Source organism: Platichthys flesus, chromosome 2 (genome assembly GCF_949316205.1).
Source record: "Platichthys flesus chromosome 2, fPlaFle2.1, whole genome shotgun sequence".
NCBI lineage: Eukaryota > Metazoa > Chordata > Actinopteri > Pleuronectiformes > Pleuronectidae > Platichthys > Platichthys flesus.
Window position 1 is genome coordinate 20171232 of NC_084946.1, and position 12017 is coordinate 20183248.

Sequence of the window (12017 nt, forward strand, 5' to 3'; positions counted from 1 at the left end):
GTCCATGTTCCATCAACTAACATAGAAGAGGTGGGGTTAATAACCTATACTGGAGCCAGCCACCAGAGGGTGATCAAGACGCATTTTCTTTACTTTCGGGCACTGTCATGTCGTCCATTTTTATATACCATCCATAGACTGATTAAACTGAAGTTAAAGTGTGCTATTGAGTGCGGTTGTTCTTTAGGACGTACTGATGGTGTGGTTGAAACACTTTGGTTGAAACGCAAGTTGGTGATTGAATATCATGTTTTTCTCAATGTAGTTAACGTCAAAAACATGGCTATACAAATCAAGAAACAATTATTAAGTGCATCAAATAATCTTTACTCCTAAAAGTGAAATCATGATAAGTACCTTATGACATTGTATGCAGCATGTACTGATCAGAAGCATTAGGCAGTTTAATGGTCTCTGCAATACTCTTTGTCTTTGCTTGTAAGTAATTGTGAGTTTGTTATCCACCAGTATAAGAAATAGTACTGGCAGTAATAGTTCTAGAAGTAGTAGTTGCAGTAGTAGGCTGATGGAGACATAAGTGTCAGCCTTGACTGAGGCTACTTGGTAAGCTGGGTTAGGTTTTAGCGGTGAGGGCACTCCTCGAACAAGACACTCTCATTAAAAAACTATAGGTCCTATTGGTGAAATGACATCAGCGACAGTATCCCAGCACTTTTACAATCACAGAGATGTAATACTATTTTTGTTAAAGTAAGAAAATGTGACCATTAAATGATTTCCAAAAGTGTAGCTTAGAGCCTCCGTCTTTCCTATTATGGGAGTGAATGGGCTCATTCGGTGGTACGTCTGTCGTGGTTGAGCGCATAGAGCCAAAAGTGTCGGCCTGATCGATTTCACTGTGCCATTTCTGCGACTAGGACAAATATGACTTTGATTAGAGCTTGAACTACATTGTGGGTTTGAGAGCAATTCTTAGACAAAAGTTGATGATTTTTTTTCAGACCTCCATTCACTCTAGCTCTGAATATTCCTCTCCGCACGAATCCAAACACACTTAATAATATACATATGTAAGGTATACACTTTTTATTGACAGTAAATTACAAATTATTTCTAATAGATCATGGACCACGGCGATGAGAAGAACGAGTTGCGGCTTCAGTTTGAAATACTACAGAACCAGCAGGAGAAAAAAAAGCTTGATAGGAAAAAAGTAAAAGAAACACATGAGCTTAACGTCAAAGTTACACAGGATGATTCGGATCAGTTGAAGGAAGACAGTCCGGCAGACAACCTGCATGCAAACGACAGGTGAGTCTGATAAAGGCTGATTGAAATGTGGTTTATCTTAATGGCTGCATAAAGCTCCTTGACACTTTAATGTGCAATTGCTTAAGGTTTAGAATCTTGATCTTGGTTTTCACCTTTATTTACCCTCCTATAGTCAGAATTTGCTTGAGAAGCTGAGAGAGCTACAAGATGTAAATGGTCGTCTCTTCAAACTTCTCGAAGAAAAGGATTTTGAAATGAAATACCTGAAGAAGAAAAGAGAAGAGGAACGCCTGGCCTTAGCGTGTAGGTTTAAATACTAATAAACATAAACCTGCGTTCACTTTGCACTCACAGACATTGTTGGCAATGCGTCACCCTGTCTTCATCAGCCCCTCCATCCTTCAGGCACATCAGACTTGGCTGGAGACACAGCAGCCACCAAGATTATCGAGCTGTCCAAGAAGAACCGAGGGCTGAGTGCTGAGGTCGAGCAAGAAAAGATGAAGTCAAAGCAAAACAGCAACACAATCAAAGAGCTTGAGAAAGAGGTAACAGAGTTGTCTTTCAACTTGATTTGTTGGATGAAAGTTTTTAACTGTACAGTTTTTTAAGCCATATGTTTTTTCAAATAATGATATGTTTGTAAATGTAAAATAAGTGAATGAACATGGTTCTGCTTCTTTCTCTAGCTGCGGTCTGTGTTGGTGCACGTTCCCCCTGGCCAAAAAACTAAACCCCAGTTATTTGGGGACTGTGAGGTAATTATTTAAGTTTTTGCAGTGAAAATTGACATAATGCATTTTATATCATCCTCATTGTAAATGCTCGCAGCTCAATCTGACTCATGTTTCTCAAAAGCAGGAAAATCCAGCAGTAAAATCTCTGCAGGAGAAATTATCTGCATCCCAGCTGAAAGTGGCTGAATACCGAAACCAGCTTCAAGCCGTCAAACAGGAGTTAAAAGTTGCTCAAAAGGTACGATGTTTATTTATTCAAACTGCTAGAGTGGGATATCATATATTTGTATAAGTAATAATCTGTGTCTTCTGTCATCTAAAGTATTCTCTGCTACTAATCCTGCAGGTTTTACTCAGTGAGGTTGGAGAGCAGGTCAACTTTCAGCAATTACTGAGCTCCCCCAGCGGCTTTACAGGTCGTGCTCAACAGGTTCTGGCTCTTCAGACGAGGGTAATATAGAAATGCAATTATATCTTTAATGTGCTTCTCAAATGTAAAGGTTCAGTGTGTAGTATTTAGTGACATCTAGTGGTGTAGATGAATGTTAGAGCTGAACACCCCTCACCTCACCGTTCTCTTCCAAACAGGAAAAATAACCTGTGGCAGCCTTCAGTTATCATAAAAACTCAAAAGTGTTTAGTTTGTCCAGTTTGAACGACTGTTAAAAACATGGCGGCCTCCGTAGAGAGGACCAACTCCTGATGTATATTTAAAGTACACCAATATAAAGGGCCCATTCAAGTGTAAAGAAAACAACAATTCGTACAATTTAGGTGAAACACACTAGTGAAAACATCACTAGTGTTATTTTATTTTATATTAAATTTCTGCCATGGGATCCCTTTCACCTTAATCTTACACACTGGACCTTGTGCAACAGGTGCGGGACCTCGAGCAGCAGCTCAAGCAGTCGACTCGGCAGCAACAGCCAAGCGTCCAGACAGAGGAAAAGTCTCTGGGCACAGTGGTCCCTCTGAAAACCATTCCTCAGCACAGGAACCACAGCTACATCCGCAAAATCGAGAATGAGAAGCAGAAGGAGTTTGAGGTGTGTACACAAGTAGCAAATGGAATTTAATGAGTTGAAATATGATCTTGTTAATGCATGAAGGCCCTTCTCTCTTGTACAGAGGATCTCGGTGGAGCATGACAACCTCCAGAAAGAAAACGCAGATTTGAGGAAAATACTGGAAGCCTCAAAAGCCAGGAATAAAATTCTGTCTGCTGAAATGAAAACTCTGAAGGTTCAAGTGTCCACCCTGCTGATGAAGGGTAAACATGATGACGAGCTGGTGGATTCTTTGCTGGTAAGGAGTTTGATCAAATACCAATATCTACAGACACTTTTATACAGATTACATGTATGTGTAGTTGCCTACAGATGTACTGCTTCTTAATTTTACACATTTTTTAGCTGTTTTCAGAGCATTTTGGACCACATTTTCAATTAGCATACAAGCACTGTACAATATGGGGTTTATTCTGAAGGTTTTGTAAGGTTCTCATTTGCCCAACTGATCATGGCCAAGACAAGCATTCAAATCGCTGAAGCAGGAGTTTCTAAATGTTCTATGCGACCACAGAAATACTTCACGTATTAAGTGTGGTTAGTTCTGATTGGTTTAAAGGATCTTCTCTGATGCTTTACAACGTTGTTCTCTACAATTCCTGCTTGTTATGTCCTCTCCCTCGGGCAGAAGACGCAGGCCCAGATGCAGGAGGCGCTCAACAAACAGCAGAACGATCAGCTCCAGCAGAACGATCAGCTCCAGCAGAGTCAGCAGAGCAGTGAACTCGCAGTGCAGAACGCTCTCCTGAAGAATCGACAGAAGGTTTCTGCTGAGCAAGAAGCGATCAAAAAATCACAACAAATCCAAGTGCTCCCCATTGAGGTGAAAACAGAATTTGTAGTTTTGTTGGCCTCACTAAACTTTGAGTTGAAATGAAAGTTAAACCATTGCTTGGTCATTCACTCAAATCCAGTGTTTTTATGCTGTTTCTTGAGATTCAGAAATATTGTGTTGAAAATCAGTCGAGGCGTGAAATATGTTGTAATATTTGTTTACACCTGTTACAGGAGATGGAGGAAGCTGCAATCCAGCCTCAAGACAATTTGCCCTTCAGACTTTTCCCCTGAAGAGGGAGACATTAACAAGAGAATAACATGTTCATGGTATGTATGCGAATGATAGTCGAGCTAATTGATAATCAGAGGATGAAAATTGTTAGTTAGACTCTTGATTTTACTTTTATCTGAAACAAATGTCTTCTGTTTCTTCTTTTTTCCAGTTCAATTAAAAAAATTGGTCCATAAACTGGTGCTGCCTGCTGTGAAACGTAGCTTAGAAATCAAGAAAATGCAAAGCTGCTTTACACCTTCCTTATACATACTAATTTCACTACTTATTTACTCTGAAGTGAATTCATTAAAATTGTGTCTTACTGTCGTCAGGGGTCCAGTTTCTTAAAAACTTCCTCACTGTTCAGCCTGTGCAATATAAAATTGTTTGTGTGGAGCAGGTCAGACTCTCTGATCTATATTTATATATATATATATATTTACATATATGTGAACATTTATTTCATTCATCGACCAACACAATTTAAATGCTCTAAAATGTTGAATGAAAAGGAGCAGAAATGTCTAGACATAATACTCTTATGTCTAGACATTAATTAACAAAGAAAATAATTGTATATAATGACAAGATCAAATTCATACATTCTTTTGGCTTATTGTTGTGCTGTGATTCTGTATTATCACTCAATTTATCCATGCCAGTCGTACACGGTGCTGAGACACACATCCCTGTGAAACAAGGCCTTTATATCCGTGACTTTGCAGCTTTTATGCCTCGTGTGGCAGCAGCAGTGGCTGCATCTTATCTTCCAGCAAGAACCGTTTCAATGTTTTACCTTTGTAACTGCAGTCTGAGTGTGACTGAAAGAATATTTACGTCAATATAATCAAATGTCAGCTGTTCCGTCTGCTGCTCTATTCCCGGAGATGGTGTTTGCTTTGCAGCAGTTCACAGAATGTTTCAGTGGTGTAGCCTTGTAGCATTTCCTCAAACCTACTTAGAAAAGCTTTGTAATGCACAAACGGGTCGGAATTGCCAAGTGAAAAAAAAAAACCATGAAATCTTTGTAATATTGCTTTTCATATTTTCTTTTCACTCGGCAATTCTGGTCCTTAATTGAACTGCATTCAAACCAATGGCTGCGTTAGTGTGCTGCTTGTCTTCTCTGCATTATTTGTTCCAGGACTCTGTGGGAGATTGGCAGGTTCTCATTGAACTGAGCCAGAAAGTGCCACAGGACAAAAATAACAGTGTTTATGAGGTGAGGAAGAAAGCCTTTATGCTCAGAGTGACAAAAAGCAGCTTGTGTTGAATACCTCCTGGATGAGGCGATCAATGCCTGTGCTCAGGCTCACACAGAAACAAAGGTCAGCCATGTATAGATCTGGGTCAGACTGTATATATAACACGTCATGTGCATGAGATTCAAAGGTGTTTCATGAAGGAATCTTCTTTTCTACACTTCCTGTATTTAGTTTAGAGGAAGCTGGAAGTTCATTTTTCCATTATCACGTCAAAGTAAATTACATTTTCTTAATCCCAAAGATTTTGATCTTATTACAACTCGCTCAGATGTCATCCAGGTTGCCATGGCAGTTAAACTGGAGGTGTGTGTGTGTGTGTGTGAGTGTGACCTTTCAAGTATAAACACTGACTTTGTCAGGACCAGTAGACCTCATGGGGAACAAAACTCAGTTGTAATGACACAAAACGAATGTCCTGGTTAAAGTTAGGGGTATAATGTGAATTGTGGTTAGTTTATGGTTAGGGTTAGGGATGAATTGGTCATTGGTAAGGTCAGAGATAAGGTTTTGGTTAGGCTGTCCAAATGAATGGAAGTCAAAGCATTGTCCCGATAAGGAAGCTGCAGATACTGAGTGTGTGTGTGTGTGTGTGTGTGTGTGTGTGTGTGTGTGTGTGTGTGTGTGTGTGTATGTGATAAAGTGGATTCACCCATTAGGCTCCGTGATGAGGCACATCTGTTGTCTCATCCAGTATTGGAGAAGTGACCAATTATAGCACACACACACGCACACACACGCACACACACACACACACACACACACACACTCAGTGACGCATTAAGTGAACACATATGGCACTAATAAAGCTGCTGTCACTCACATATCTCAAGACTAAAAAGGTCTTTGTTTAAATTGACTAAATGAGGGAAGCTGACATTTGAACGTCACTGTTGAAACGTGGCCTGCTTTACATTCATGCAAATAATCATCCTGAGATGGTTTGAATCTCGCACACATGAAAGTTTTATATGGTCGAGAAAATTGTATTAAGAGACGTTCCCTTAAACGCAATTTTAGACATTACATTTGCAAAATGACTGTTAATGTGAAACTAAAGATGAACAGCATCATTCTAAACGCTGAAAAGCTGATGTAGTGAACGAATCAGTAATTAATTCGTAAACCCTGAGGTGTGAGAGGATATCAATATATCAAATTAGCGCTGGAGAAAAATATTAAAAAACAAATCAAGATGTCGCTGACATTCATGCTTCTTGTTTGTCATGTTTTTCTGCTCCCAACGCGTTTTTAGGTTCATCACTCTGTTGCTTGAGATCAATAAAGATTTGCTTACTAATCTGCCTAATGTTGACTCACCATTGAGTGGTTAATAGGTGGCGGCGTGGACCAGTGGTCAAAGGGGACTGGTGGGTCTTAGTCCATTTGCAGGGATTTATCTGTTCAATAACAGGGAGAGTTGTGTTGGACGACCCTGAGGGCCACATAATAACACACTCTGTCATCACTAATGCCCTGATCCTACTAAATGGACCTGGTTAAGTCTCATATTAGGGACTCGTTCTTCCTCCATCCTGTTCCCCTTTGTACAGTAGCATCCTTCTTCAGCTCTCCTGGGGGTTGCCCGCCTGAGAGCACAGGGTGTATATAAGCTCCAGCAAGGATGTTACCGCCACTGAAGTTAGCCAGGGGCACCGCGCACGGAGGACAACTAACCCCGACCAGGACGAGTCCTTCCTCTGTTCTCCAGGAGCTGCTGAAGTCAACAGGTGTGAATCGGACGACTGACATCTTCTGCTTTTCTCATCAGCCTTCATCTGACCTCCTCCTGTCCAGACTACGACCATGGACGCAGCTGCAGTGGTGACTCTTCTGGCTCTGCTGGTGGCGATGGCTGGCGTCAGTCGGGCTCTTCACATCCAGGGAGGTGTGGACCAGAATGACATCCTGCCGGGCAGCTCAGAGGAGAACATGGTCGACCGCTTGTTGGGGCTGGTGAGCACTCAAAGACTCTTTGACTTTTAAGACCTCAGCTCACCGATTTACCTGCTGCAAAGTAAAATGCAATTGGAATAACAACATTTATGCTGATTTTCTATGGCGTGATTCAATTTGCCAAACAAATTTGGACATCGACAAATAAAAATCTAATTTTGAAACCGATAAGAGGGAATGACACATTACATTACAATTCATTTAGCTTTAATCCAAAATAGCTTACAATAAGTGCATTCAACCATGAGGGTACAAACCCAGAACAAGTGCCATATAAGTGCTACAAAATCTTTAGTTTAATCTTTTTTATTCAAGTTATAGTTGGAAGAAATGTGTTTTTAGTTTGCAGCGTAAGGTGTACAGACCTTTTAGCTGTCCTGATGTCATTGGGGAGCTCATTCCACCATTTAGGAGCCAGGACAGCAAACAGTCATGATATTCTTGAGTGGTTAGCTCACAGTGAGGGAGCAACGAGCCAATTGGCAGATGCAGAGCGGAGTGAACAGGCTGGGGTGTAGCGTTTGACCCATCCCTTCGCAGCACGGCATGCAAGTACTGGTGTTTTGAAACGGATGCAGGCAGCTACTGGTAACCAGTGAAGGGAGCGGAGGAGCAGAGTAATGTGAGTGATCTGAGCATGAAACAATCTGAGCATATAGCCACTTGTCATTCCATTTCCGATAAGTTGTCAATCCATTTATGCTGTTTTATCAAGCAAGAGAAGCTAAACAGTGTGTTCCTCCTCATGCTACTGTGTGAAATACACTTTAACATATTCTGAGGTGAAGAGACAGTCAGAGCAGGATAGAGAGGTTCCTAAATGCACAGGAATCACATCTGCCACAGACAGATCTGGGTTTATTTTGCTTAAAGATAAAAGTGGATGGATATTTGGATGAGCCTAGATAGATATGAATATCTCAAGGTCCCCTGTCACAGCAGGACACACTGACTGGAGTGGCAAGCCCCAGATAAGAGCCCAGGTAGAGCTTTTAAAGTTCCCAAGATGTGTTTATGTTTTTTTTATTCAAAAGCAGAAATAATCTTTTTGATTCTAGGCTTTGTATTTCTGTGTGTGTGTGTATGTGTGTGTCTACGTTCCATACAGGAGAGTGAAAACACAGATAGCAGAGTTGACGATCGCCTGCTGACCTCAGTGCTCAGAGCTCTGCTGCTCGGATCTCAGAGAGAAACCAGGAACTCAGTCCTGCATCAGCCACAGAGGTCAGTGACGCATGGCAGAGTCGGTATCGATCCCACACAAAAACAGGTAGACAGGGAAAAAACAGGCCCACAGAGGATTAATATAAGTTAAAAGCAGCCAAAAGGGAATAGTGAAGTTAAGGTTACAATACAATATCAACACAAAGAACTGTAACATATAGAAATATATACAATGTAAACTGAATATATTGCAAACGAAGAAAGAAAAAGCTGCAAACATTCACTTTTTAAAAGCTGCAACACTTTTGGGGTAATTTGGTTTAAACATATTTAAATATTAAATCCATTATCAAAATAGTTATAATTTATATTTCTCTTAACCAACTAGCCATAATCATGCCGCTAAAGTGGAAAATCAATTGACTCATTTACAAGATATATGAATTTTAAAATAACCACCATGAAGAGGATTTAAACATAATGTGCCTCAGCTGTCCATTAGTGAAAGTGGCTGAGGAGCCATTAGCCTGTTATAGCAAAGATCAGATGAGGTCTTTGACCTTAACTGCGGGTCTCAACCTCCAGGGTTTCAACGTTTCACTGAGACTGTTGCCGGCAATTTTGTGTTACCTTTAAACTATAATGTTACATCCATTCCTGTTAAACGCAGTTTGGAACAAGTGACTTCTCTATGTATTAGTCTAATTGTATCCCCATCCCTATCCCACCCAACCTTCCTTTCAAAATTTAAATATCTCACATCAGTCCCTGCTCATGTTAATCTTCTTTGCAGGTTTGGCCGTGATTCCAGAGGGCAGGTGGTGATGGACGACCAAATACACACTCGCAACTGGGACGCCGCAGCCCCCAATCAGATCTGGAGTATGGCCGTCCCCCAGAGATTTGGCAAGAAGTAATCTCCCGGTCAGATCTGCACATCACCGTCCTGGTACGAGGCAGAGAGACGGGCAAATGTGGATTGACTAAATTTGAATGAATGAATCTGATTTCAATTACAAACTCTCCATAGTTTCCGACATGGTCCCCATTAGGCCTGACATCACACCCGGCGCCCACTCAAATTGACGGGAGCTTTATTCGTAAAGTTTTCTTTTCTTTTGATTTCCGACACTTCAACGCATGTTAACTATAGTGCCTATTAAAGTTCTGTGAGCAGACCTTATTATTCCTAACCTGAATGTTATCCAGAATTTGCTGTAAATTGATCGCTATCTCGTTGTCATTCTTTTGTTCTCTGTTCAAATAAAAGAGCTTTGAATTTGGAAAAGCTAAACGGTCGCATTTGTGTGTTTATTTTGATTATTGTGCAGAGAGCATGATACAAACAAAATGTTAATTTCAAATTACAGATGCTGGCTAACAATTATGTTCATTACACAAATAGTCCATAAAAGGCAAAAACTAATACAAAACGGAAAAACACCAAATCCTCACAGTTAAGAAGCTCTTAACAACAAGAATTTCAAATAATTAACTAATCAATCAGTAGGGTCAATAGTAGTTCCGATATAAAAAAGTCGATCTCTTGACATAAATGAGAAACTGCTTTGTAATTTGAACCCTAATTGCAAACAAGCTAACAGCATCAGTACATGGTGAAGAACATCTGTTAGACCACATGGAAAATGTCATCAGAGTCAGTTAAGGATACAGATTGAAATATATGTATTCAGATATATGAATAATACATTTGTACATATCACAAAACAGTTACTTACTACAGAGACCACAGAGAGAAGGATCATGCCTCAGGACCTAATATGAAATTTGTTTTTCCAGCTATCGTCTAGTTAATGTAAAGTGAAGCCTGATTTGATATATTTTCAGCAGAGCAATGGCTGCTTGTCTGTGTGTGTGTGTGTGTGTGTGTGTCTGTGTGTGTGTGGTGGATTTACAGGCCACTTGGGGAAGCAGCATGCAATCATCTTCAGCACTAATTAAAACACAGAAACATGCAATTACTCCACGTTTCCGCTGCCAATTAGTGGGAAGGACAGCGCATCGATCCCTCTCAGGAAGAGTCCTCCACCAGCCCGACCTCCCGCCCCCCTCTGAACACAGACTGAAGAATAACCAGAGCTGATTGTTGACTTTTGACATTTATTTACTTTAGTCAGTAATGTACGTCAGCGTGGTCCGTTTCGACCGGGTTTAATCAAGGTGCATTGTTACAGCATGTGAGTCACAGGTATATATTTACTAGTTTTTCTTTCACACTGTCAATTTAAGACAGGAATAGAGATAATGTTATAAAAGGAGACATATTGTTTTCCTATTTAGGCATATCGTTTTTATTTGTGTCATTCTTTGAAAAGGTTTACATGCTCTAATGCTACTGAAACTGTCCACGGCTGCAGTTCCTCTTTTCAGCCTCATCTTCTGTTTGGTTTATCGGTGGCGGGCAACAGACGTCAAGGTGCATTATCGTCATGACCCTCTTTAAGCCCCACCTCCGTGTAAAGCCCACCCTGCTCTGATTGGCCAACATTTGTAGTCGTGCATTATGTAACCTGGGTACATTGTGATGTCATCACGGTACCCCGTACAAATCGGCAAGACTACTGATGCTGCGTTTTAGGGGCTAATAGCACCGTTTTCTGTCGGGGGGGCTTTTTAACTTTGCACAACTTTAATATACACCTATACAACACACTAGAGGACAAAACCTGAAAAAGCATAATTTTTCTCCTTTAACTTTACATGAACTAAACTTTCAGATGTGATACATATCGTTTTCTATCCATGTCTCTCACTGACAAGGTCACTTGGTCATCACCTTGAAGGGCAGCCATGTTTGAACCAGCAGAGAGGAAGGTCTCAGCCATTACTGGTCACAAACATGATTCAGCACAATTCGTCACACACAAGAGACTTTAGCGACTAAATTGTTAAAAGAAAATCCAAAGCAATGTCAAGGGTAAACTGAAGAGTGCTCTCCTCCATGACCAAAACGCACCAAGTGGTGATTTGCTCACTTCATAAAATGCAAGATTCATTTCAACATTAAGAACAGTATGACCATCCTTTGAAAACAAGTGATTTTTATACAGAGGCCCTGAGATGCAAAGCACAACAACAGCTAATTCATATTTTAATAAAGACTGGTCAATGTTATGTGGTAGGATTATATAGTTAATGATTTTTTTAAAGACATAATTCGTGAAAAGCTCTCGAGACAGAAAACAGCTTTCTATTATTACTCATCTTTCATTCTCAGCTACAAGAAGAAGAAAATGTATTGGTGGAGGGAGGATTTGTGTGCAGCTCTCGCAGTGTGGAATAATAACTGGGTTAAAAAAGGAAGAAGGATTCTGATGTTGTTTAATTTATTTATATTCATGAATATATAGGCAGGGTGTTGTTAAGTCGCTTGTGAGGGAATAGAAATGTTCCATTTTGAAAGCTCTCTCTAAGTCTTTTTCAGCCCATCCAGGGATTATACAATGAGGAGTTGTAGGCAAAATAAAAACTGCTCCAGATTTGATTATAAAAGTATAAATATAGGGAAGTGACTTAATGGTTA

At 40.3% G+C, this 12017-nt stretch overlaps 2 protein-coding genes across 2 annotated transcripts; both read left to right on the forward strand.

Moving 5' to 3' along the window:
- The first annotated feature begins 1084 nt into the window (after positions 1–1084).
- On the forward strand, positions 1085–4108 carry LOC133962004 (coiled-coil domain-containing protein 13-like). Its single transcript, XM_062397435.1, has 10 exons — positions 1085–1272; positions 1406–1536; positions 1639–1781; positions 1923–1991; positions 2095–2208; positions 2317–2421; positions 2852–3019; positions 3102–3278; positions 3669–3863; positions 4049–4108. Exons 1-10 carry the CDS (start codon positions 1085–1087, stop codon positions 4106–4108), a joined length of 1350 nt encoding a protein of 449 aa, XP_062253419.1.
- A 2923-nt stretch (positions 4109–7031) lies between these two features.
- On the forward strand, positions 7032–9672 carry npffl (neuropeptide FF-amide peptide precursor like). The gene is made up of 3 exons (XM_062412140.1): positions 7032–7309; positions 8418–8533; positions 9267–9672. The coding sequence occupies exons 1-3, from the start codon at positions 7160–7162 to the stop codon at positions 9388–9390; spliced, it is 390 nt and encodes a 129-aa protein (XP_062268124.1). The 5' UTR covers positions 7032–7159; the 3' UTR covers positions 9391–9672.
- The last annotated feature ends 2345 nt before the right edge of the window (positions 9673–12017 follow it).